The sequence below is a fragment of the Amblyomma mixtum genome, chromosome 2 (assembly GCF_055824585.1).
Source record: "Amblyomma mixtum isolate Tamu chromosome 2, ASM5582458v1, whole genome shotgun sequence".
Lineage (NCBI taxonomy): Eukaryota > Metazoa > Arthropoda > Arachnida > Ixodida > Ixodidae > Amblyomma > Amblyomma mixtum.
Window position 1 is genome coordinate 278,712,764 of NC_143013.1, and position 27,591 is coordinate 278,740,354.

The window sequence follows — 27,591 nt, forward strand, 5'->3', positions numbered from 1 at the left end:
CAACCGCACGCACACTACGGTGATGCATACACTGTCAACGAACATCCTCCCGATAAGGTGTCGACCACGGCGAATGTCGCAAACTGGGTCACGGTATACAGCTGTCACCGCGCTCGCTTGTCCTCTCGCTCTCTTTGCCGAGAGTTCGGTTTCAATCACATAGCGCGGCGGCACCGTAGCCCGCGTGAAGCGCGTTTGGGTGCGGTTTCCGGGTATTGTACGCAAAGCAGTGCGTCCACTAACCGGAAGAGCATGTGGAAAGTATGTGACAGGCTCACTGCTTCTTGCTCAAGAACGTTCCGTGGAAGTCCCGCAGTAGTGCACGGAAACGTCCAGCATTAGTATGCATGACCGATCGCTTAGATAAAAGGCTGCCTTGCTCAAACCGCCGGTCGCTTGTGACGTGTAACGAATGCGAGCTGTGATTGATTGTACGCATACGTGTGGCTGGCGTTCGACTTGCTTTAAATATAGTTTATCGCGCATTTATGATATAAGAGCCAGCTACGTTGTGCGTGGGAAGAATTGTGCTAATCGTGGATACAAGGCTCAAGGACGCGCGCGAGTCGCACCCCTGAGTTTTGATGGCCAAGAATAAGAAGCGCCCTTATGACACAAAACAATGTCATCTCATCTTTTTTTTTTTTTTTCCTCGTGGATCCCCGGGTTCTGCGAGCAGACGATAAAGCGCGCGTCGTAGATTGGTTGAAGAGGTCCGTATAGCTTCCACAGCTTTGGAGCAGCTTATGAGACGCAGTTTGAATGGGGCTGAAGCTCAAAGCAATGTCACAACTGCGATATCAAACCGTTTGCATTTCCGTGGAGGCTGCCTAACAAACCACTCTACGCATTTTCACCGCGCATTTTCACCTTCACGTCTGTGTGCGTTTGCTTGTTTTACTATTGTCTCTTAACCAACCGCCATATTCGGCATGCTAGCAGCAGTAGCGGGTATCCTCTGCTGTGATGGTGCCAACATTTGCATATATCACTTTTTGAGGTCTTTAATATATCGATTCTCTAAGTGACTGTCTAGACGCTAGGTTGCACGTCACCCGGTAGGCAGATTGTGATGTAAGACATGATGTTGGGCTAGTCGGTTCATGGTTAGAGCGAAACAAAACTGCGCGAAGACGACGGGACAAAAGAAAGGCACGAGTACACACACACAAAGCGCAGACTTCGAACTGACTTTGTTTTGTAAAAGCAGGGTGCTTATAAAGGCAATCACAGCAAACTAGGAGACAAGCAGAAGCAAAGGCAACGTGCGAACGGCAATGACAGTGTCAACAAGACCACGTGTGATTACGACCCATGAAAAGTTCGGATGTGTTCATCTAAGAAATTGATCTCTTGACTTGAAAGAGATAAAGAAGGGGCGCTAACACACTTATCACCCCTTTTAGAAATGAAATAGGCCTCGATAACTTCTCTTTCGGTTTTAGTTTTGGCCTTAGAAAGGAACTTTTTTTCCAGGTAACGAGAACAGTTTTTGGTGTCGCAGCTCGTACAGTGAAAGGGTAGATTGCTGGTAGATTGCTGGCGCCGGTCGTACGTAAAGGCCCAGTCTCATGGATGCTGGTACGGCATTGAGGGGCGTGGCTGCTGAGATTTCGTGAGCGTTCACTTCAACATTGTTCACTCCAAGACTGGCTTCGAAGACGGCGCTGGGAAACGGAGTGCAATGCAGGGCGAAGCTCCCCACGACCAGGATGAGAGCGTATGCCATCGCTCTCCTTATGATTTTGAAGCATCTTGCCGCTAGTGCACCTATAACAGTGACTGCGGCTCCGCGTTCCCTGTGGGTAGACGCCAAGACACCCATCATCTCTTTACGCAAGGTGAAGTTCGGTGTTCGGATGAGTTTCAGAGAGCGCGACTGGGACGTTGGAGCTCATTTGTTTTTCGCGCGTTCTCGCTGAAATTATGTTCAAAATCCGGCGCACATGGGAGCTGCGGAAGGAGTGCAGTGCGCAGGGCGTTACAAAAATGGCGTCCACTGAATGATATCTGCTGCACAAATTCCGTGCACTCACGTAGAATTCTCAGGCGTTATTGTCACGTAGTACAGCTGCACCACGTCAGTGGTACATTTCATTTCCGTCTTCTGCAGGAACACCCACGGTCAGCGACAAAAGCGGACTTACTGTTGTCGCTGCCACATCACTGCGTTCTTGCTGACGCGGATCGATGCTGACGCTGCTTATGCGGCTGCTGCTGAATCGGCCATTCCCCTTTTTTAGGGGGTGTTCACAGCGTTCTCAATCAGGCGAAGAAAAAAGAAAAGTATAAAAATATGAAAGCCGAATAAAGTTCTATACCACATGCTGTGCACTGTTCAAATAGTCAAGAAAAAAAGAGTGTGGGTGGGGAGTCTGTCAACAGGTTTCTTGGTTACGTCACCAGTTCTCAAGGCGGTGCTTTGTCCCCTGTGGAAGTTAGCAAAAAGCGATTGGAAGACTGGTGGCTAAAAAGCAGGGAGGGGACTTAAGGTTACAAGTATAGGAAACCGTAGGCGAATTTTAATGACAATTTATGACACAGTTAAATAAAAGTAAAGAAAAAAGCCGAGCATGGTGGCGATTGCCACCACCCAGTTTCGAAGAGGACGCTCCTGTCTTCCCTCCATCCATCCATGCCTTAGACTCTTCGGGTGGTGTCGCCCCTCTCTAACCTCGATGGCAATGGTGATGTCGCCTTTCTTCGTTGTGTCTGGTCACTGATGCGGCTAGGCATTCGCCGCGCGGGATCTTCTCTAGTGCGCATGCGCGGAAATAGGACCCGTTGCTTCTGTGGCTCAGGTATTACCGTTGATTGGATTGGAAAACATTTATTCCGTCAAAAATGCAGATGCAGACGGTGCGCGCTAGATGGCCACCAAACCATGGCTGGTGGCGACCTGAGCGGCGCACTCGGTGGCCAAGGCTTGAATGCCCGGGTCCGAGCTGACCAGCACGGACTCCCATCGCTCAACAGAAGGAATTCGTACTAGATCCTCCGGTGGAGGTTCTTCTTTACATTGCCATAGTATGTGGTCATATGTGGCTGCTTCGCCACAGAACCTGCACTCGGGGATATAGTCATCCGGGTACAAAATAAAGTTTTCACTCTCTCTCTCATCCGGGTACATTTTTGATAATAGATAGGGGGTAAGAAAGGACCTCGTTTGGAGTCTCCTCCAGGTGGTCTCTTGTGCCTTATAAAACGTTTTGTCAGGTGGTGGAAATTTGTGTCTTTCTAATTTGTAATGAGTTGAGGTTTTGAACGCGCTTTCTACTGAGAGGCTTTGCTAAAAAAATTGCCGACGATTACGTTACTTCCAAATGCGAAATTTAAGCGCCGCTCATCAGCTGTTTCACCTTTTCAATAGATTGAGGCAAAGAATTCGAGCAAAACATGTACGCACAATTACCGCCAACTTGTTATTTTTTACACATTTTCCTTCAAGATACACTCCACTAACACTTCTTGATTGTCATGAAGGCAGCTTTGTGGTCGGAGAAATAGATGGATATAAGCTCGACTTGCGGCACGAATGTCTTGTTCTTAAGGACGAGGTCTGTGCAAGTATTTCGCGAGGTTGTCACAGCCCTAAAGAGCGTGAGAGGCGTTACGAGCGAGAGGAACGGTATGTTCTCCCGCATAAGTGGTAAGAAATTCTTGCTTGTCTTTATATGCACATTAAAGTTCCCACCCACCCTGCCACCCTGGCAGGGGGCACTTAATGGTGGATGGCGAGAGTTCGCTCACCGTTGTCAGAGCTAACGCATACGGCTAGCCCACATCTCTCTCTCATCATCCCACGTACCTATAAGCGCGATTCAGGCGTCCGCTGACCCAGGGAGCCAGTTATGCGCACTTCATTTCCTTAAAATGGTCGAAGTGTAAAACGTTGTCAGCGCCAGCGCTAATGAACACAATGAACGCCGACGGCCTATGGCTCCAGCGCCACGTTTCTGGCACAACGTTGTCAATGCCTGTAGCCCACACGACATGTACCTATAAGCGAGATTCAGGCGTCCACTGACCCAGGCAGCCAGTTGTGCGCACTTCTTTTCCTTTGAAATGGCATAGCGTTGTCAATGCCAACGCATGCAGCACACATCTGTCACTACCGCCACGTAGCTTAAAGGACGATTGAGGTGTCCACTGTTCCAAAAGGGCAGTTATGCGCCTTTCCTTTGCTTTCCAAGCTGCCGCTCCAATGGTTTCGCAGCTCTACTCAGGTGTCCACTGCTGAGACGTTTAATAGCTTTCTAGGACCGCTACTGAAAGAAACTTTTGTTGAGGCTTGCGAAAATGAAAATGGAGAAAAAAATATATACATCGCACCACTTCTAAGTCCGGTGCTGCTTCGGCAACGTCGCTCTTAACGGCTCGCTTTGAAAGTTGAAGGCGGCCGGCAGTAGTTTTGTGTCTTACGCTTTTCCGCGAAGAGGTGCTGTGCTTGTAGTACGGGTGAATGTCATCTGACAATGGCCCCTCAGCGTTCGTCTAGGATCACGTGCACACGCAGTATCGTGTCTAAACTTGTTACGTTGTGAGGACGACAGAATGGGATCTAGCTGCAGGCATTGATTCTCGTACTGTTCCTCGCGCTACCGGAGAGCGATCACGTGGATTAAAAGCTGCAAACGACCTGATCAGGCTTCCATGCAGAAATATAATGCTACCTGCGAAGCCGATCCGACGCCGAAGCGGCCCATTCTTCCCGCCCCACAGCCGCTGGCCATCGCGTTCTTCTCTGTCTGACCGCAAGAAACTTGTAGAAACTGATGCCACTTCATTTATTGTGCTCTGCAGAGTCACCAAGCGCACCAGAACGTCATCATACGCAAAGAAAAATTAACGCTTGCTACTGACGTTGACAGCGCATAAACTGGTAGCGCCACGTCTCGGTAGTTGTGAGAGGCGTGAACTTTTAGCTTTCGGTCGCTGGTTACGTGAAATTCCCACTAATTCCGCTGCCAAATTCACTCTGGCTTGTTGTTCTTAACCTGGATAACCTGACTACTTGTATGCGAATAATGATAAATTTCCAGCTTTTACATCTATTGCTCTCCGTGGTCTTCTTTCGAAGAATTTGCTTCAGATGCTTTATTTCTGCTCTGCAATTTGTTGCCCATGTGGCTGCTGACCCGAAAGACGCGGGTTCGATCCCGGCCGCTGCGGCTGAATTTCTTCAGAGGAGAACTTCTAGAGACCCGTGTACTGTGCGATGTCAGTGCACGTAAAAGAACCCCAGGTGGTCGAAATTTCCGGAGCCCTCCACTACGGCGTCTCTCATAGCCTTAGACGCTTTGGGACGTTAAACCCCATAAACCATAAATCAAACCGGTTTTGAGTGGCCAAAATATGCCCTGTGTATGGAAGGTAAAAAGACTCATTTCACTTTCCTCATTTGTGCAGAGTTGCTGATCCAGCACTCGACGGAGAGTCTGGCCCTGGAGGTTCTGCTGAACCCGGAGGTATCCACGCTGCGCCAATGTTTCAAGAACATGATGGTCTCCGGCACCACGCACAAGCACGTCATTCACGCCGGCTACGCCTTCTCCGGCACTGGCGACTGGATTCTCCAGGACGGTGTCTTCAGCGCCCGCGACGTCGAGGCGATACTACATGACGCTGAAGTTGAGGAAGTACTGCGTCGCCAGAAGTTCCACACGCTACACGTGCACTGCTCTCCCGAAGGAAGCTGGTCCTCGCAGCCTCCCACAGGCGTCAGCCTCAACCCTCCCGACATCGCGGACAGCCTAGCCGGCTCGGCGCATCTGCTCGGCTGCCTGGATGCCGTACTGACGAGCCCTCCCCTAACGAGCCTGCTGCCGTCGTCCAGCGTGGTGGGCAACATCCGTTTCCGAAGGCCGACCATGTACGTGTTTCCTGGCGGCCAGGGCGACTGCGCTCTGTTCGGTGTCACTGGCTTCACCCTGCTTGTGGACGGTGGCTTCGCCCGGAAGCCGTGCTTCTGGGAGTTTGTCCGGCACTTGGACCGCCTGGACTCGCTGCTTGTGACTCGCTTCAACCAGTTCAACTCGTGCGGGCTCACTGCGCTCGCGCAGCGGAAGGCACTCGAGCGCGTCTACCCTCAGGTCGGCCACGTATTCTGCAACGCCGTCCGGTCGCCGTCTGACGAGGAACTCCAAAAGGACCGAGACCAGCTGCTCGTCAGTGTCGTGGCTCAAGGACTGGAGTTCCTCCAAGGAGTGCGTGAGATGGGGCTCTCACCGCAGGCCTGCCAGAGAGATGCCCGGCCGCTCACCCTATTCCATAAGGTGGGTCAGGGTACGCTAGAGATGTTTGTCTTGAGCCCTGGCCGCGTCACGGAGGAGGACACTTCCGTGTGCGTGCTTCTTGTGTGGCGGCCCGCCAAGGCTTCCGAACCCGTCACGCGCATTCTGTTGCCGGGCAGTGCGCCTCAGAGTGTCATATTCGATGGGCTTAGCAAGCTGGGTCATCTTGCCGTGCTTAGGAGTCGCGCTGTTACTGCAGAAGAGCGCTTGGGACTGAAGAGGCCGAAAGTTCAGGACAAGCCGCTGCGGGCGACTTCGGTGCCTCCGAGACCAAGTGTCGCCAAGAGAGCAGCTGCAAAAGGAGAGTCGCCGTCCCCTTCGCCTACACCTCCGCTTCCTGAAAAGACAAAACCGAAAGTTCACACGAACAGGTCCGTCGACTCCTTAGCTAAAAAGCAGGATGAAGTTAAAAGGCCGCCAGCAAAACCTACTAAGAGGGAGCCGAGGAAACCAGCTCCTGACAAAGCCGATGCTAAAGAAGAGAAGGTTGCCAAGATTACCGCCAAAGTTTCTGCGAAAGTAACCGAAACGACACCCGACAAAGAAAAAATGGTCGAGAAACTAGGAGAAAACGAAGTGGATAACGCCGAAGAGAAGGACATTAGCAAACTCATCGACGATAAACCGCTCAAAAAGCTTCCAGTCGAAATCGAAAAAATAGATCCGAAAGCGCAAGAAGAAATAGTCGCCAAAGTTGAGGAAAAAGTCAGTGCGAAGCGCGAGCTAAAGAAAGCTACACCAACCAGACCACCAGCCAAGAGTAAAGGTGCTAAAGACGTTACCAACAAGATGGCCGTCGAAGGCAAAACAGTCGCGCGCAAGACGGCTGAGCCTACGAAGGCAAAACCACGCCCAGTTGTTGCTCCTCCAACAAGACCTATGGTTCGGGATTCTAGGTCTAAATCCCCATCGAGTTCAGCGTCTAGTTCACCCAAGCGCGCTCCTCCCAAGCCTGCGAGTGAAAGACCAGTCAGGTCAGTAAGGGGAGGCGTCCGGACAGCGAAGCCTACCCCTACGGAACCGGCAAAAGTCACTGAAGGAGAAAAACCCGTGGTCACGGAGAAACCCACAGCCCAAGTAAAGCCAGACAAGAGAATTGAGATCGTAACGCAGTCTGGCGACGAAAGCTCCGGGTCTAAGGAAGCCATAGAGGAGAAAGCAGCAACTGAAGCCACTAAAGAAGACAAGCCTTTTATTGAGCCTTCCAGTAGCGACGAAAGCAAAAAAGATGTCGAAAAACAAACTCCCGCTGCAGTAGTCGACGAAGTTCCAATCAAAGCAGTGCTTCTCGGAACAGCGCACGCCGCGGCACCCGATGAAGATGTTCAGAAAGCGCCAACGCGTCCCTTGGAGAAGGAGATCGCTGACGCTGAAATGTGGCCCACAGCTGGCGACACCAAAGAGACAGCGGAGCCAGGACACGCAATGTCTCCAGAACCGACTATATCTGCGTCGTCGGAGGGAGTGCCGTCACTCGTTGATGAGGTCATCGACATCTCACTGCAAGCCGATTCATCCGTCGCGCCACCGATCACGGAGCCCGACCTCAGTCAGGTCCGTGCCCTCTCCAGCGGACAGCGAACTCCGGACTCTCTGGACACGCCACGCGAAGTCGGAGACGGCACCGCGCCTTCTTCTAGAGACGAGATACTTGACGCCATGGAAAAGCACCGCCTAGTATCCAGGGGGCAAGTTCTCGAAATCAAGAGGAGGGACTCCGTCGACTCGATTGAGGGCGAAATTGCTGCAGACGAGGAGGAAGTCCCCCACGAAATCGAGGAAGCTGAGCAAAAAGAACCTGAAAAATTGCCGCAGCCTAGCTTGGCAGATAAAATGACCAGCGAAGTAATGCCGGAGACACAAGAGCGTCCCAGTGATATAGCACCGTCCGACTCTGTGCCTAAACCGGCCGAAGACAAGGAGGTTGTCCTTCGAGAAGAACCGAAACCAGACGTCCCCGTTTCCACAGAGTCTATCAAGCAAACAATGGAGCTTCCCTCACCTGCTTTGGAGAGTACATCGGATGAAACGAAACCGGTTCAGCTTGAACTGATCCCTGAACCTCATGTTCCTTCGGATTACGATAAGGCGAAGGCAGCTGCAGCGAGTGTGCCAGTAGGCGATGAAGATATTGTAGCTAAACAGATTGAAGAGACAAAGAAAAGTTTGCCTTTAGGCGAGGCTCCTGCAGTGGGTGAATTAAAGTTGGATGATATTCAAGAAAAACCACTCCCAGAACACACTCCAGAAGAGCCCAAGCAAGATGCGGGTACAGCTCCTGAAAGCCTCGAGAAAGAGCCACCACCGGAAGATCTGCAGTCACCTGCTGATGACAAGCATATACGTGATGAAATAAAGGAGAGGGAAGTTGAAGTGGAACCTGTTGTAGAGCATGACGTCTCGCCCAAACATGAAGAGCCAACCATGCTTGAGAGTGTCACGACCGAGACTGCCGGCGTGACCACTGCCGATGCCGAACCACTTAAGGAAGAACTACAAATACAGAAACCGAAAGAACTGACCAGTGTACCCACACCTGCTGTCGATGAACACGAAATGGATGAAGTAGAGCCAGCTGAGCCTAAAGAGCCGAGTGCGGAGTCTCTGGTGTCGCTCCAGCCCGAGTCTGCTGCTCCATTCACGCCAAAGATACCGACCGCTATATCTGCTGAGAGTGAAGATGCGCCGAAGGAACCACCGCAGTTGGAAAAGCTGGAACCACACACTCTTGAACCTTCAGTCCCGGCAGATGAGCGTGAACCGAGTAAAATAGAGCCAGCTGAGCGTGAAGAAATAAAGGCAGAGACTCCTTCTCTTCAACCAGACAAAGAAGCTGAAGTTCCTGTCAGCACTGAGACAGAAGTGGAACAAGAGGCTCCCTTGCTTGATGACCTTAGCCAAAAAGAGCCGCAGCTGGTGAAGGCAGAAGATCTGACGCGTGAACACATCTTACCGCTTGTTGAAGAAGGTGCATCGGGTGAATTAAAGCCAGATCTTACTGAAGAAACTACGGCGGAGATTATTGTTTCAGCTGAACACAGGGAGCCTGATGCTGCCGTAAGTGCAATCCCTGAGAGTGCCGATGAAGTAGCTGCTGAACCTGAAGATCTTAAAGAGAAGGAGCCGCTTGTAGAGAAGCCTGAAGTGGTTGCAATCAGGCCGGATGAGATTCCAGAAGCGAAAGAGGAACCGACTCTTTCGCCTGAACACGAAGCGCCCAAGGCAGCTGAAAAAGCAGACACCGAGCCTGAAGGTCTCAAACGGATAGAACCAGACTTGAAAAAGTTAGAAGACCAGGGCACTGATCGCGTATCTCCTGCTATCACCGAGTATACCCCAACTGAAATAGAACAAAAAGAACCTGAAAAATTGAAGACAGAACCTACTTCTTTACCTGAACACGAAGAGCCCGAGCCTACGGTCAGCGCTGTGCCAGAGGTAGTTGAGAAAACACCTCAAGAGCCGGACTATCTCGAAAAACAGAAACCACAATCCGAGATGAAGGAACACCTCGGCAGTGATCTTCCTCCACTTGTAGCGGACGAGCACAAAGCAGATGAACTCGAGCAGCTTGAGAAAGCAGAATCAAAAACAGAACCTGCTATTGCCGCTGACCAGGGTGAACTGCAAGCAGTCATTAGCCCTGCCGCAGAGACTGCTATTGAGCCCTCAGATCTGAAAGAGCGAGAACCGCACACTGAGGGGCCAGATGACCGTCATCGGGATTTCCTGCCATCTGATGTCGACGAACATAAGCCGAAGGTACTTTCGCCGGCTGAGGTTGAAAAGCCGGCTACCGTGGAGCCTCCTTTCCTTCAGCAGGAACAGCTAGAGGCTGCTGTCAGTCCTGCGAGAGAAGACGTAGAAAAAGCAGCTGCCGAGCCTGAGGATACGAAAGATAGTGAAGAGCACTTCAAGAAACCTGAAGACCTTGGTCGTGACCTCCCGTCACCTGGTGTCCATGATCAGAAAGTGGATGAATTGATGCCAGATGACCACGGAGCGCCGGCGGAAACTACCCTTAAGGCCGAGGACGCAGAGCCAGAGCCGCTCGTGAGTCCTGTGCCAAAAGCTGTTGAAAAAGTAGCTGCCAAGCTAGTGGACGCCAAAGAAGAGGAGCCGCATTTGGAGAAACCGGGAGACTATGGTCGCGACGTCCCATCCCCTTCTGTCGACGAGCATAAACTGGAAGAATTGGAGCCTACAGAAAAGGAACCTGAAGCAGCACCTGCTGCTGCACCTGCACTCAAAGAACCAGAGGCTGCTGTGAGTGCCATGACCGAACCTGCGGGAAAAGCAGCTGTCGAACCTGAAGATCTTAGGGAGGACGAACTACATAGAGAAAAGCCTGAAGATCACGACACTGATCTCTCACCATCTGCTGTCGCCGAGCATAAACTGAGTGACATGAAAACAACAGAAGCTGAAGAGCCGAAGGCAGATAAAGAACTCTTGCCTGAGCATGAGCCCAAGCCTGCTATCAGTCCCGTGATCGACGCTGCTGCAAAATCAGCTGAAGAACCTGAAGATCGTAAAGAAAAGGAGCCACAGTTGGAGAAGCCTCAAGTCTACGGCGCTGATCTTGGATCTCCTGCTGTTATCGAACATAAACCGAGTGAAGTGAAAACGACAGAATCTGAAGACTTGGGAAGCAAACCTGAAGCTTTGCCCGAGCATGAACAACTCAAGCCTTGTGTCAGTCCCATTTCAGATATTCCTGACAGAACGGCTGCCGAAAGGGAAGACGCCACAAAAGAGGAGCCGCTCATGCAGAAGAAGGAAGATCACGGCGGCGATCTCCCAGAGCCTTCTGTCGACGAACATAAGCCGGGAAAATTATTGCCGGCTGAAATTGAGCCTGAGGAAGAAACTGCAGCTGCGCGTGAGTTTAAAGAGCCGGAGACTGCTCTCAGTCCCGTGACAGAGGCTGCGGGTAAGGCACCAGGAGAACCTGAAGACCTTAAAGAAAAGGAACCTCATAAGGCGAAGCCCGAGGAGCGCGGCGTTGATCTAGAATCACCAGCGGTCGCTGAGCATAAACCGAGTGAGATGGTAACAGAACCTGAAAAAACTAGAGCAGAGTCAGCCACTTTGCCCGAATACGAAGAGCCCAAGCCTGGTGTGAGTCCAACGGGAGAGGTTGCTGACAAAGCAGCTCCCGAGAAGAAAGGTTTTATAAAAGAAGAACCCCACTTAGAAAAGAAGGAAGACGATGGTCGTTACGTCCCGTCACCTTCTGTCGTCGAGCATGAGCCGGAAAAAGTAAAACCGGCAGACACTAAGCCTAAATCAGAACCGCCTTTAGTGGCAGAACATGATGAGCTCGAGGCTGCTGTGACTCCTGTGTCCGCGACTCCGGGAAAACAAGCTGCCGAACCTGAAGACCTAGACGAGAAGGAGCCCCAAAGTGAGAAGCGTGAAGACCACGACGCTCATCTCGAATCAGCAGCTCTTGGTGAGCCAAAACCCAGTGAAATGAAGAAGATAGAACCTGAACAAGTTGGGGCAGAACCAGCTTCTTCGTCAGAGCATAAAGAGACCAGGCCTTCTGAGAGTCCTATGGAAGACGTTTCGAAAAAAGTGGTTCCCGAAAGGAAAGATCTGACAGAAGAAGAGCCGCATTTGGAGAAGGAAGACCACGGCCTTGATCTCACAGAACCTGCTATCGACAAGCTTGCGCCGGAGAAATTACTGCCGACTGAAATTGAACCTGAGGCAGAACCTACTGGTGCCCCTGATCTCCAAGAGCCCGAGACTGTTCTGAGCATCGTGACCGAGGCTCCAGGAAAAAAAGCGGAGGAACCTGAAGGCCTTAAAGAGAAGGAACCGCACCTGGAAAAACCCGAGGAGCGCGCCGTTGATCTAGAATCACCAGCGATCGTCGAGCTTAAACCGAGTGAAATAGCAACAGAACCTGAAAAAACAAAACCAGAGCCAGCCGCTTGGCCAGAACATGAAGAGCCCAAGCCTGTTGTGAGTCCAGCTGGAGAAGTTTTTGACAAAGGAGCGCCCGAGAAGAAAGATTTCATAAAAGAAGAACCCCACTTAGAAAAGAAAGAAGACGGTGGTCATGACATCCCGTCACCTTCCGTCGTCGAGCATGGGCTGGAAAAAGAGAAGCCGGCAGACGCTAAGCCCACAGAAGAACCGCCTTTAGTGGGAGACCATGATGAGCTCGAGGCTGCTGAGAGCCCCGTGACCGAGGCTGTGAGAAAAACACCTGCCGAACCTGAAGATCTTAAAGAGAAGGAGCCGGAGAGGGAGAAGCGTGAAGACCACGTCTCTGATCTCGAATCGCCGGCTGTTGGCGGGCATGAACCAAGTGAAATGAAGGTGGCAGAGCCTGAGGAAGTAAAGGCAGAACTTGTTCCTTCGCCAGAGCCTAAAGAGCTCAAGCCCGTTGTGAGCACAATGGCAGACGTTTCGGAGAAAACGGCTCCCGAAACGAAAGATCGAACAGAAGAAGAGCCGCGCTTGGAGAAGGAAGTCCATGGCCTTGATCTCGCAGAACCTTCTATCGACAAGCTCATGCCGGGGAAATTACAGCCGACTGAAACTGAACCTGAAGCAGAACCTACTGGTGCGCCTGAGCTCGAAGAGCCCAAGGCTGCTGTAGGCATCTTGACCCAGACTCCAGTAGAAAAAGCTGCCGAACCTGAAGGTCTTGAAGCGGAGGAACCGCACTGGCAGAAGCCTGAAGAACCAGCAGTTTTGCCCACGCATGAAGTGCCCAAGTCCGCCGTCAGTCCCGTGCCAGAGGTTGCTGGAAAAATGTCTCCTGGAAAGGAAGATCTAACAAAAGAGGAACCGGACTTCGCAAAACATGATGACCGTAGCATTCCATCACCTTCTGTCGACAAGCAGGAGGCGGGTGAATTAAAGCCGTCAGAAACTGAACCTAAAACAGAGCCTGCTGCTGCACCTGTGCTCGAAGAGCCCCAGGCTGCTGTCAGCTCCGTGACTGAAGATCTTGAAAAGAAGGGTGCCGAACCTGAAGACCTTGAAGAGAAGGAACCGCACTTGGAAAAGCCTGAAGACAGCAGCATTGATATCGGGTCACCTGCTTTTCCAGAACATAAACCAAGTGAGATGAAAGCCACAGAACCTGAGAAATCAAGAGTAGAACCAGTTCCTTTGCCTGAGCATGAAGAGCTTAAGCCTGCTGTAAGCCCCTTGGCAACAGATACTGACAAAGCGGCTCTTATAACAGAAGACCTCACGGAGCAGACACCACTGCTGGATCAAAAAAAACTCCACAGCCATGATATCTCACCCCCCTCTGCCCACGACCATAAGGCGGATGAATTAAAATCTATTGACGTTGAAAAAGCGAAAGAAATTCTCGTTTTTCCCGATGACAAAAAGCCTCAGGCTGCCGTAAGTCCTCTGCTGGATGCTGGAGACATAACTGTCCAGCCCGAAAAATCAAAGGATCATGAACTTTATACTAAGAAGCCAGAGGACGAAGTGGCTTCCGAGCCTGAGGACCTCAAGAAGGAACCGCACTTTGATGAACCTGATGAACGCGACCGTGATATTGAATCACCTGCTGTCGACGAGTGTGAAGTAATGGGAATGGAAATTACAGAGCCTAAAGACCTACAAGCAGAATCTCCAGCTTCCCCGCTCCGCAAAAAACCCGAAGCTGCTGAGGGTCCTTTGCTAGGGGTCCCCGCCAAAGCGTCTCCCGAGCCGGAACGTCCAAAAAGCGAAGAACCCCACTTGGAAGATACGGCACTCCATGACCGTGGTCTTGCATCACCTGCTATCGACAGCCACAAACCGGATGAGCTAACGTTAGCTCAAATTGAAGAGCCCAAACCAGAACCCACTGTTTTGTCTGAGCACGAAAAGCCCCAGACTGCCGCCGTTCTCCCGTCAGAAGTGGCTGAGAAAACGGATGTAGAGCCTGAAGATCCCAGAAAGCAGCAGCCGGACTTGGAAAAGCGAGAAGACCACGGCTGTAGTGTCCAGTCACCTGCTGTCGATGGCTCTAAATATGGTGACCTAAAGCCGACTGACTTTGCACAAACGATTGAGAAAGCTGAAGCTTCCCCTGAGCACGAAGAGCCTGTGGTCCCTGTGAGTCCACTACAAGAAGTTGCCGACAAGACAGTTGCTGTGCCTGAAGATCTTAAAAAGCTGGAATCGCATTTCGAACACCCAGGCCACGAAGAGCCCGAGGCGGACTTGAGTTCAGTGCCAGAGGTTTCTGACAAAGCGGCTCCCCAATCTGCTGATCTTGATATTCAGGAACCGAAAATGGAAGTTACGGAAGATCGAGTCCGTGATTTCCCGTCACCTGCTGTCGACGACCGTAAGCCTGGTGAATTAAAGCCGACTGAGGTTGACGATTTTAAAGCAGACTCTGATGCTCTTCCCGAGCGCAAAAAGCCTGAGGAAGCCGCGCATCCCATTCCAGAGGTAGTGGAGAAGGCACCTGTCCAGCCTGAAGTTCTCAGTAAACAGGAACCACACCTAGAAAAGCCTGATGACAACCTCCATGATCTTCCATTAGCTGACCTCGAGCACAAAGCGGGTGAGTTCAAGCCGCAGGAGCGTGAGGAAGCGAGCGAAAAGCCTGCTGTTCTGGCCGATAAAGCTCAGCCCGAGGCACCTCCGAGTCCCGAACCGAAGGCGGACGAAAAACTAACTGCAAAACCTCAAGAGACCAAAGACCAGACACCGCACTTGAAAGAACAGGAAGATGAAAGCCGCGATCTCCCGTCACCTACTACCGATGAACATAAGCCGGGCGATTTAAAGTCGACTGCATTTGAACCTGAAGCAAAGCCTACCGTTTTGCCTGAACAAGAAGGGCACAAGGTTCCTTTGAGCCCGTTATCCAAAGATACCGACAAAGCAGTTTCTGAGTCTGAAGACCTTCAGAAGAAGGAAGCACACTTAGAGGAACCCGAAAGTCATGGCATTGAACCCACTGTGAGTTCCCTACCGGAAGATGCCCAAAAACCGCCTCCCGAGCGAGAAGATTCGAAAAAGGAACCACTCTTTGAGAAGGAAGGCGAAGGTTATAAGCCCTCATTTGCTGCTGACGAGTATAAAGTTGATGACTTTAAGCCGTCTGATGCAGCAGGATTGAAAGCAGAACCTGCTCTCACTGAGCACAAAGAGCCTGAGGCAGCCGTGAGTCCCATGTCAGAGGTCGCCGAGAAGACGACCTCCCAGCCTGACGATCTGCTGAAGCAGGAACAGCAGTTGGAGAGGCCTGAATACTACGGTCGTGATCTCTCACCACCCGGTGTCGACGAGCACAAAACGGGTGAGTTCAAGCTAGATGAGCGTGAAGATGTGAGGGCGGACCAGGCTGATGTAAGCGAGAAGGTAAAGCCAGAGGCACCTGTTAGTCCTATGGGAAAAGTTGATGAAGGAACAGCTCCAAAATATGAGCAGGATAAACCGCAGGAACCTCACTTAGAGAAGCCAGATCATGTCCCTTGTATTCCATCACCGGCTCAGGATGAACAGCAACCTGCAGAACTCAAGCCGGCTGGCCATGAGGAACCGCGGGTAGTGCCTGATCTACATCCCGAGCATGAACAGGCCGAGGTACCTGTAATTACAGCCCCAAAAGACACTGATATTGCAGAAACGGAGCCTGAAGATGATAAAAAGCAGGAACCACACTTAGGGAAGCCTGAAGACCGAGGCCGTGATGTGGCACTACCCTCTGTCGAGAAGCACGAACCGGGCGAGTTGAAGCCGGATGTCACTGGTGAAGCGGGCGCTGAAACTGCAGCTTTGCACGACCATGAGGTGCCCGAAAGTGGTGTGAGTACAGTGCCAGAGGCCACAGAAAAGCAGCTGGCCGCGACTGAAGATGTTAAAAAAGGTGAAGCGCACTTGGAGAAGCCAGAGAGCCTTGCCCGTGAGCTACCGTCGCCTGCTGTCGACGAGGTTAAACCAGGTGAAGTTAAGCCGGCTGAGCTCGAAGAACCGAGGGCGCAACCTACTGAACTGCCCAAGCACGAGCAGCTCGATATAGCTTCAAGTGCCGTGCCGGAGGTTTCTGAAAAACCCAGCCTTGAGCCTGCTGACTTGGGAGAAGAAAAAGTACACTTTGTACTGCCGGAACTCTCACAGAGTGTTGTCGATGAATCTGAACTACACGAAGTGAAGCCAGATGAACTTGAGGAACCGACTGCCGGTCGTGTTTTTTCTGAACGCAGAGACCCCGACACAGTTGGGTTTGCTGTTCCAGAGTCTGCCGATAAAGAGGCAGCCACATCGGAATATCCTAAAGAACTTGAAACGCACTTGGAGGAGCCGGTGGATCAAGCCCGCCAAAGCCCATCACCTACCGTCGACGAGCGAAAACCGGAAGAAGGCAGACCCGCTGAGCCTCATGAACTCGACGCAGAACCTGCTCCTTTCCTCCAGCAAAAAACGCCAGAGGTTGCTTCAAGCCCCCTGTCGGAGGTTGGCAGTGAAAAGGGGCTTACGCCTGACCACGAAAAAAAGCAGAAACCAGAGTCGGAGGAACCTGAAGACCACGTGAGGGATCTTCCGTCACCTGCTGCCGACGAACCTAAGCAGGAAGAACTGAAACCACATGAGAGCAAGGGATTGGAAACGGGTCCTTCAATTTTATCTGCGCGCAAAGAGCCAGAGGCTGCTCTTCATTCAGTGCCAAAGGCTGCGGACGAAGCTCCTACTGTGCCTGAAGACATTATCGACCACGAACAGCACCTCGAAAAGAAGGAAGAACCCACCGGCGATATAACATCACCTGCAGACCAACATATCTCGGATGACTTGGTGCTTGCTAAGCCTGAAAAGAAAGAGCCCACACCAGATACTCTCTCTGAACGCAAGGAACTCGAAAGTGTCCTGCGTACTGTGCCTGAGGACGTCGACAAAAAGGCGACCAAGACTGAAGATATTAAAAAGCAGGAACCACATCTGGAGCAGGAAAAAGACCATGCCCAAGAGCTCTCATCAGCTCCTTTTGACGCAGATAAACCAGATGTTTTCACGCGGGCTGAGCTTGAACACCAGGGTCTTGAACCTAAGGCTCTGCTTGAACACAAAAAACCTGAATTTTCTGCCACTACTATGCCTGAAATAGCCGACGAATCAGCGGCCGCGTTTGAAGATCTTAAAGAACACGAACCACACCGGAAGGAGCCAAGAGAAGAGACCCATGATCTTGCCTCTGACCTTGACAAGCCTGAACCCCGTGAATTCCTGCCCGATGACTTCGAAAAACGGAGCGCAGAACCTGCTGTTTTGCCAGAGTACAAAGATACCCAAGCTCGTATGAGTGCTGTGCCTGACGCGGACGACAAATCGGTAGCCTCGCCTCAAGATCTTAAAACATCAGAACCGCCCTTGCAAGATCGCGACCAGCATGAAGACGACGAAACGAAGTCGGCTAAGCCTGGCGAACCAACGAAAACATCTGCTGTTGTTCCCGATCACGAAAAACATGAAGCTGCTTTGGTGACCGCATCTGAAGTTGCCGACAAAAAAGCACCTGAAACTGAATTTCCTACGGAGCAAGTAACATACATGGAGGAACCTAAAGACCATAGCCATAGTATTTCTTCACCGGACGTTAAGGAACAACCACCGCAAGAACCGGAGACGGCTGAATTTCAAAAGCAAGAGACGGAACCCGTTTTGTCAGAACACAAAGAATCAGTCGTGGCTCCGAGTACGGTGCCAGAGATTGCCGATAGCAAAGCGGTCGAACGGGAAGACCAGGAATCGCAATTGCAGAAACCTGAACACAGTGGACGTTATTCTCCGCCTGCTGTCGACGAGCATATAACCGCTGAACAGAAGCCGGCTGAGCTTAAAGAAACTAAGACCGAACCTGGTGCTTTGACGAAACACGAACAACCAGAGGAGGCAGGGGTCGAAGTACCAGAGTCTGTCGACAAAAAGTCTTTGGGGCCTGAAGAAGTCAAAAAGCAGGAACCGTGCCTGGAGAAACCAGAAGATCACGGCCGTGACCTCCCCTCGCCTGCTTCTGATGGGCATACATCGGATGAGCTCAAGCGGGATGACCTCGAACCAGTTATCTCACCGCATCGTCACGAACCCGAAGTGCCTGTCCCTCATGACGTAAAGCCGGACTCAGGGCAATCGCCAACTGAGGTTTCAGTTGTTCATGAGCGTGAACTTGGTGCAGAACCTTCAGGGAAACTACCTAAACATAGCTCGTTTGAAGCAGAAGGGATAGTTACATCTCCTGAAGGAGAAACGGTTGAGGAGACAGCCGGCAGTGTCAGAGACGATCATGAACCCCGGAAATCTATTGCAGAAATTCAAGAAATTGAAGATTACGAACCCCAAATTGAAGAAGTTGACCTCCAAAGAATAGTCACCTCCCCGCTACACTCTGTCACTGACGGTGATCAAGGTTTGCCCGCTGACTTAGGGGATGATGAAAAATACGAAGGGATACGTATCACGGAGCTTCCGGACACACATCAGAAAGAACACACCTGCAGAGCAGGACAAGAGCTGCCGTCCGACATTTTGAAGGATAGCGACCAAACGCAACTTCAGGATGCAGCCGAACGCCATCCTAGCGACACCGATGCATATGACGCCACGTCACTAGAACCAGAAGTGCCTCGCTCAAGCTATGTTCCGGAGGATTATCAAGCACTTGAAGCAACTACTTTGATTCCGGAGGTTGACGGCACAATCGCTGAAGACCTCATTGCTGCTAAAGAAAAGGCTCAGCAACAGCTTCAAGATCACCCAAAAGATGGCACGTCATCACTTGTTTCTCCCACAAGCTTAATAGAAGGTGATGTTACCAGCACGAAGGACGTCGCCGCTCAACTTGGAGAGGAAATTCCTGATCTTGACGAACAAAGGAAAGGCTTTCCTGAGATCGAAAAGGTTTCTGAGCTCACTGATGAAAGTTCTGATCGACTTAAAAGTGTGTCAAAGGATCTTTTTCAAGACAGCAGGGAAGAAACCCTGTCGTCAGAGGACCATTTACGTTCAGCTGAGCCAGCCATTGATAAAGGTATACAACTTCCTTCTGATGCTAGGGAACGCACTGACATCCCTGAAGACGTTCATGATGCACGTAAAACAGAGCCTGACAAGGCAACTGCACCTCCACATGATCAAGTCAGTTCTGGGGACGAGCAAGAAGCCATGAAAGTTCTTGAAGCGTCACCGAAGTCACCGGAACTGAAAAAGGATCTGCCATCGTCAGAAGTACCTGCAGCAGAAGAAGCAGAACCGCTGATGCGGCAGTCTGCGGACGGGTTGCCCGAGCCGAAACTAGGCATCACCGACAAAGAGCCACTTTCTTCAGCAGAGTCATGTCCACCAACATCAAAACCAACAGGTTCCGAAGTCGTAGAGGCGGTTTCTCACGATGCCCCGAAAGGTAGCGAAGCTGAACCTGTCCTTTCACCGGGAGGCCTCGAATGTAGCACGCAAGATGGAGCACCTTGTGAAACTGCTGCTACTCCTGCCGACCATGGTAAAATGTCGGCCACTGAAGACGTAAAAGGCAGTGGGGAACAAGAACCGTCACCTTCACCCTCGGAAACCGAACATTACCCTAGTGAAGAGAAGCTACCTGGTACAACACGAACAGATGAAGCAACGTCTCTCCCCGCCCACAGTGAGCGTAGCATGGTAGGTACCGAACCAGCCGAGACGCCGTCTGGTAAAATTAGCGACATTTGTGAACCAAGCGAAGTGCCTCATAAAGAAAAGCCGCAAGACAAGTGCCCCACACCGGAGCTAGCTGAGCCGCCACAGCCCACAGCCAGTTCCCCTAGCGCAGGACTCGAAGAAGCGCCACTGCATCCAAGCACCGAGCGTTATGATGCTAAGCCACAAATCACTTCCCAGGAAGACCATGATGTACCCGACAGCAAAGCAAGACGGGACGACGTGCTGCAGAGCATCCAGGATGAAAGCGTTACTCACAAAGACGCTGCGCCGGTGGACGCTTCTCGGGAACTTCGAGAGGAAGTTGAACTGCAAACAGACGCGGTCAAAGAAGCTGCTCAGCCTAGTTTAGTAAAGGACAAGGCAGACGTTGGAGGCGGTTTTCCCCTTCAACCTGACAGTAAAGCTCAAGAAGTGCCAGAAGATGCGTGCCTTAAATCAATAGATGCTTCGATGCCCAAAGATACTGCTCAGAGCACCAGTCTCGCACCGGAAACTATGGAAGATGAAGGCAGAGCGCCCACCAGTACAGAAGGTTTAGAAAGTGACTCTTGTAGGGGAGACAGCACTCTTCCACGTGATGCAACTGTTCTGGCACAAACTACGGCTGCCATTCCGGTTGAAAGAGAGATGATCAAGCCGGACCTGCGCCTGCCGCTAGATGCTCCTGCTGCAGTTGGCGGCGCTTACAGTAAAGCGAGGGAACTCCTAGATGAATGCGTGAGTGGCACGGATTCTACAAGCCCTGGAGGTGCAATATCAACGGGAAGTCCAAAGAGTTCTGTGAGTGAAGAATCACTTCCAAGTGTTGTACCAAAAGATGAGGGCGAAGACATCTCCGCTAAAGAAAAAGAACGTGATGACAAGACATGTGACGAAGGCGTTGCTCCGTGTAGTGGAGTCACGACAGGATATGACTTTAGGTCACCTTCAGAAGTCCTCAAGAGGGACTTCCTTGAAGAAACGTCTAACACGCTCGGTAAGGAGGTGGACAGAAGCGTAGTAATGTTGTCCCCGTCACAAGACGAGGAAGGCAGACGGCTTTTAGAAATAGTGAGAAGCCAACTCGTCTGTGATGATTCTACGTATTTTGAGGTTACAACCGGAAAAGAGGACCTTCCTGGGACAAAAGATATACCACCAGCTGATTCCACAAAAGATGTAACCGACAGACACGTTGCAGGCCGTGGTAGTGAAGAGACGAAGTTGTCTTCAGAGTCAGTTGAGAAAGACGATGAAATGCTTACACACATTGTAGACCAAATCACCAAAGAATTGCATGATGTGACTCTAGCTGTGCCGCAAAAACTACAAGTTTGGGAAGGCGCTGCCGAAAAGCCTTTGTGCTTAGCACAAGACGACAAAGTCGGACCTAGCTCCCATGCTGACACTCCTGTTAGCTCCCAGGATCAGCGCAGACTCTCAAGCCCTGAGCAATTACCCTCAGAAGGTAAATATGAGCTATCTCGCAGTTACGGCGAGTTTAATAACTAATAAAACTTTACTTGCATTTCAGGACCGCCTCAAGTCGAAGAGAGTGCTTCCACTCCAAGCGCGTCAGCATTCGAAAAGGCACACGGTGATCTTCGGGACGAAGCCCACCTAGACAGACCGACTGAAGTCTTCCAAGATGCTCAAGAAAGTTCAGTGCAGGAAGGCGAACTGGCTGAAAAGGCCTCCTCGGAAATTGCTGGAGATAGCAGTTCCAAGCCGGAAGTACGGGCTTCCCAAACACCAACTGCGACCGAAAGCTTCCAGACACCGGAAGACAGCAGACACCAGATTCCGTCGGAGCTAGATGCGACTTCAGCAAAGGTCTTGGGTTCGTCTCCTGTCGCGTTGAAAGAAAGCACAGAATTACCAGAGATGACACTGGTGAGCGGCAAAGACAAGGAACCTGGTAGCGCCTGTGAAGTTCCCTCTTATGACTCTGAAATAGCGTTTACAAAAGGTCTTATCTTCGACGCACGTCTTTCTTCTGGATCAGAAGGAGCAAAAGCACGTGGCGAAGCACAATTCGGCGAAGACCCTAGTGTTTCAACATCACTCACGCCTCAAAAACAGGACTCTTATGACCCAGAGACACCGTGGGCTGAGCACACGGCACCTCGTCGCGACTCTCAGGAGCTTCCCCCGCTAGAAATTCAAGACCAACCACTGAAAGATCCTAGAGCAGCGTGTCCGACGGCCTTGGACACACCAGAGCTGGCCCACATGCAACAGAGGTTGTCTGTTGAGTACGAAAGCTCTATAACTTCCGTTTCCGAGATCGAGTTCATGATCGATGCCAAAGCATCAGGTGCGCCACCTTCCGACAGCTCTTCGCGCGACGATTCTAAAGCGGCTGATGTCTCCAAAGATGAACGAGACACTTCACGTGCGTCTAGCCCAGAGAGCCCGCCACAGTCTCCAGTTAAAAGGCTGGCAGCGGAGCATCCACGTGCTTCTAAAAGAAGCCGCACGGCATCTGAGTCGAAGCATCCAATACCGACTCAAGGCTCCTCAGAAGCTGACATATCCAGTGAAGACGAAGACAGCGCCAAAAAGGGCCTCTCTCAGCATCACACGCTTGCCTCAACTGATGGTGGAGACACCAGGAAGGAAAGCGTGACTCCTGAAAAGCCGCCGTCTCTCGTACAACTAGAGGGAGCGAAAGTTTTAGGAGTTACTTCAAGGCCCTCACTTGAGACCGAAATGACTTCTTCTAGCGATGATGCAACATCTGACCCAACATGTAGCATGCCTAAAGATAACGAATTAATCTGTGTATATAGTAAACACTTGGAGACTTCCCCTGCTTCTAGGTTCAGCCTTGACTCAACGTGCAGTGTAACCTCGGAAGAACGAAGCTATGCGGAGCTTGAGAAACCGTACCAGAGAGATTACAGCCGAGAGAGCTTCTCCAGTACGACAAGAGAGTACCCTCAAGACTCTTCTAGGTCTGGAAGTTTGTACAGTGATTCTACGCTCGAACCCTTAAGCGCAGTGGACCACGGCGAAGTTGAAAGACCGGGCGGATCTGTGCCTGATACTGCAAGTCCTACTGCGGAAGACCGACAACCGGCCGCTACAATTTCACATAGTCATGGCATAGCTTCAGGTCTCTTTGCTGCCCTAAAAACGGAACTCTGTGTCATTGATTCACCTTCCATGGACAGTGTCTTAGATCAGACAGGCAAGGACACTCAACCTCTTCCTGATCAACCCACATGCCTTACCTCACCAAAAGTACCGGAAGAGCATAAGGAGCCCAGTGCTACCGACATAAAACAAACTGAAATTGAACCGGGAACGTTATCTGATCACGGACACATTGATGTTGGAAGAGAGATCGAAACTGCACAGCAAGATTTACCTGAAGCACCCGAACAAGTTAGCGATAAAGAACCAAAACAAGCTCATCCAGTCCCTGCTCTAACGTCTGAAAAAACACGACCTGCTTCGGGAAGTGAAGCTGCTTTTGGTGATGATGTCGAACCATTTGTTCCGCGTAAAATTTCTGGCGAGATCACCCCGTCGAAGACTCTCAGGTTTCAGCTACCAGAAGAGGTTATGAAAGAAGTGCCAACTGACCAGAGCGCCAAGGATTCTCCTGCTTCCTGTGCGTTGTTAGATGAGGAAAATGAATCGAAAGAAATGTTTGAGAGAGCCGTTCGCTTAGAGCAGCTTAACGAAGCTGAATTTCTTGAATCCATGGCGACGGACGAAGAGGATGATTTGTCGCGCGCATCTTTAAAGCCGTCGACCTCGTCAACTCCAAGTTCCTCGCGTCTCGAAGATAGTTGCAAACCCGCTGAGCCCGACGACGATGTTACTGAAGATGACGTCACTTTAGCGTCCGCCCTTTCATCTGGACTTCCAACGGAACTAGTGTGCTTGGCACAGTCGTCTGTTGATATATCCAAAGACATTTCGCGGATCGCAAAGTGTGCCGACTCTCTGGAACTCGTAACGTCTCCTCCGCGCTCTCCGCAGGACGCTGGAAGACACGACGAACCAGCCGCCGTGGCCGCTGGGTTGGCCTCTGGCCTTCCTGTAGAGCTGGTATGCATGGTTGAGTCTAAAGAGTTGTGCTCTGAGATAAAGCGTGCGGAAGAAGAGGCGATTCACCACGTTATAGAGAAAAAAGCTGATTATGCAGAAGACGCTAATGGCGTTGCAGTGCAGGCATACATAGAACGGCGACTTAGTGACAGCGACTACTGTGCAGACAAGCAGCCACTCGCTAGCCCTACATTCAAATCAGAACCGACATCGAAAACAAGCGAGCCAACTACTGGGCAGAAGCCTGGTAAAGAGTTCGATGATCTCCACCTCAACGGCACTTCCCACTCGCCGCCAAGCGTCGGTCTCGTAGCTGGACTTGCGGCTGGGCTTGCCACGGAGTTAGTCTGCATGCCACAATCGGCAGAAGAACTTTGTATTGAGGCTGCTGAGTCAAGCCGGTCGCCGAGAGGTTCACAGGCGGAAGTAATACCGCCCGAAATGACGGCTTCCATGTACGAAGAACGCACGGAGCATCTTGACGAGAAGCTTTCCTCCGAGGCTGACGGCATTGAATATAGTGAGCAAGGTGTCCCTGGATCGACTGTGCCTCTACGCATTGGACAAATACCTGTTCAGCGCGAGGTAATAACTACTGTGACCTCTAGAAGAGTTGTATATCAAAATGATGGTCCCCCCGACACCTGGACTACATCCACTCTTTCGGATGCGCCGGAGCACGACGCCGAAGACGATTCTAAGCGTACTACTGTTACATACGTTTATAGGACCTACACTTCTGGCGAAGGTGACGACAAAGAAGGTCCAGTACTTTCTTCTGGCAGCGTGCCTTCTCGCTTCGACGAAGATGGCCTTCCATTCGACGTGCTCCGCTCTAGTATAGCACGGCATGCTCGAGAAGAGGAAGCCAACCTGGAGGGAGATCAAGTGACAGGATCCACGACCAGAAGATACGTCTATACCGTTTCATCTGACCACGGAACTCCAGAAATGTTTATTCGCCAGTCTGATGACTCGGACACTACGTCGCATCCGGATTCATCTATCCACAGCATTGCGATGGACGAAGTAGCTCGCATTACTGAGATGGCCGCTGCCGCGGTGTCGCAGTCGCCAAACGGCTGGACTGTTGTCCATCGCTCGGCCGACTCGTCCTCACAGCGTCCTCTGGAGTTGACGCGCCCAACGGAACTCGTGGATAGAAGGAACGGACACGTCACCCACGTGACGGAGACTCGGCAGATCGTGTATCATCCAAGCATCAGTGGTGAGTTACACTTTCCTCTGGGACGGTCTGCCGAGGAGACGTGCCTTCCGCCGGAAGGTAGCGACCCGAAGACAATCTTGGAGTTCATGGCAGCTCAGACGAAGCAGGCGGCTAAAGAGATGCTGGAGGAGCAGCCGCTGTACGAGGAAGACGAGGAAGCCGCCCTGGAGCAGAGTTCGCTGAGCGACGCCAGCCCCTTGGTGGAGGAGCCTGTATTCGCCAAGACCCTGCAACCGGACTACCCTGAACTCGTGGAATTGTCGGCTGGAAACACGCCGTCGGAACCGCCGAGTCCGCACTCCGCTGTGCACGACGCCCGAGCCAGGCATAACGGAGAGCCCGGCGTCACGTCCGTCCAGCGAATGGTGGTCGTCGAGGAGACGGAGCCCCCGTCCACTCCGGGCAGAAGTAGCCAGGCGCGCAGAGTTGTCAGCTACGTTGAAGAGCCCACGACCGTGGTGCGCGAGGAGTGGGTGCTGGAAGGGGGTCACGGTGAAGCGCCGCAAGTCATATCGCAGTCGTCCATGTTCCATCACGAGATCCTCACCGTGGAAGGGTCGACGTCCACCACGCCGTCACACACGTCCGGTGGCGACCCCGTCCGCTCCACGCATCACATTGAACGCGGTGCGGCTGACGACGTTCTCCAGCAGAGCTCTCTGAAGGCATCGGCAGCGGTGCACGCACAACAGGAACGGTCCCGTGGCGCTGCAGAGGGCACGGGTGCAACGATAGCAGCGGCGGCGACGGCCCCGCGTCAGGATGCCGTCAGAGAGCTGCAGGCTGCCACAGAGAGGCAGGCTAATGGCCGGCCGGACGGTGACGCCGCGCCGTTCGACATACGGGACTGGGGCAAACCGCTGGGCCTTCCCGTTCCGCCCGATCCGTCGTCCAAGTCATCCTCGAAGACCGGCAGGAAGACGGCGCCTCGCAATGCCACCGACGTCGTCTACGTCGATCTGACTTACGTTCCTCACCACGGCGACCCGGGCTACTGTGACGCGGAGTTCTTCAGCCGCGTGCGGGCCCGCTACTATGTGCTGAGCAGCACCAACCCCAGCCAGCAGGTTCTGGACGCCCTGCTGGAGGCCAAGCGCGGCTGGGGCGAGCCGGACGCCCCGGTCACCGTCATTCCGACCTACGAGACCGACGCGCTCTGCTACTGGATCGCGCACAATCAGAAGGCCCTCGAAGAGCACCACATCGACGTGGCTCCCTCGGCTTCGCGCTGCACCATCAACCTCCAGGACCACGAATCGTCCTGCGCCGCCTACCGACTGGAGTTTTAAGGAGCAGCCATCGTTTACACACGTGCATCCAAAGTATTCGCGGTCGTCCCGGTTCTGCTGGACGCCGGCTGGCCCCGCCCCTGCATCTGTGTGGCCGTAGGAGAGTCTGTCCAATCACGCTGTGTTTGTGAGCGCCTTTGTGTTTTTCTGCTTTGTTCAGTCGCCAGTGCAGTGTCCTGATGGCGGTTTTCAGTCGTCGAACAGGAGCGCAAAAGATGCCCCTCCCGTTGCAGCCAAGAGCTCCGAAGCGCAAGGTCTTCGAGTGTGCTCAGCTGTGCGTCTGTGTGTGAAGTGCTCCATGAACCGAGACTGCTCCCCTTGTGCGGGTTAAGCTTGACTTCTGCTCAACCACTGGAAATCGTCATTAGTGAGCCTTGCTTGGTTTCGCGTTACTGGTATATTGCCTTGTTATTTCGCGTTATGTTTCGAGTGTGTATTCGAATGAGGCAGCCGCAAACGCACGGTATGTGGACCGTGCTTCGGCATGTTCGTGCCACTTCAGCGTGCGGCAACTGCGGGATTTCCCGTTCTTTCCAATTTTTAAAGCCAATTTATTCGTAAGGTTACAGGTTGTGTTCTCCTCAAGCTTATTTTTCTTCTTGCTTTCTATTCTTAGAATTTTGCACAGTTTTCTTTCGTAAGCCCGGGAGTCCACTTAGAGGAGAAAGAGGTCTACAACTCTGACATCCTGTTCTACCAACATCTAATCCTATAGGACTAAATACATATTCACTAACTTAGACCCGTCTATAGCAATTTTTCTGAACCTGTTTAAGTGGCGCACTACTTTGGAAACGCCCTTTGGGCAGTCTTGCTGTGTAACTCCCTTTCTAATCTCATTGTTCTTATTTTTCTGTGATACTGCACCTGTGCTTCGACCTTTTAAATATATAAGCTGCTAGAACGTAGGTTATTTATGGGTAGAATTTTTTTTGTTCTTTCCTTGTCCTAGCCCCAGTTTTTATTTATTATCTCAAGACAATTGTTATTTATTATTGCAGCCTTATGATCACGCGTAAGGTACCTACTTAGTTGGCGTAGCGCGTACAAGCTCCATAGGAGAGCG

At 51.8% G+C, this 27,591-nt stretch overlaps 1 protein-coding gene across 1 annotated transcript in view; it reads left to right on the top strand.

The window, feature by feature from the left end:
* The window catches only part of LOC149364099 (uncharacterized), a 128,413-nt gene extending 101,567 nt beyond the window's left edge, over positions 1-26,846 (top strand). The window contains exons 3-4 of the mRNA XM_089574105.1: positions 5,410-21,414; positions 21,481-26,846. Of these exons, the coding sequence (XP_089430231.1) occupies positions 5,410-21,414; positions 21,481-26,525 (21,050 nt within the window). The 3' untranslated portion in view covers positions 26,526-26,846. The remainder of the gene's footprint in view (positions 1-5,409; positions 21,415-21,480) is intronic.
* Positions 26,847-27,591: the final 745 nt, after the last annotated feature.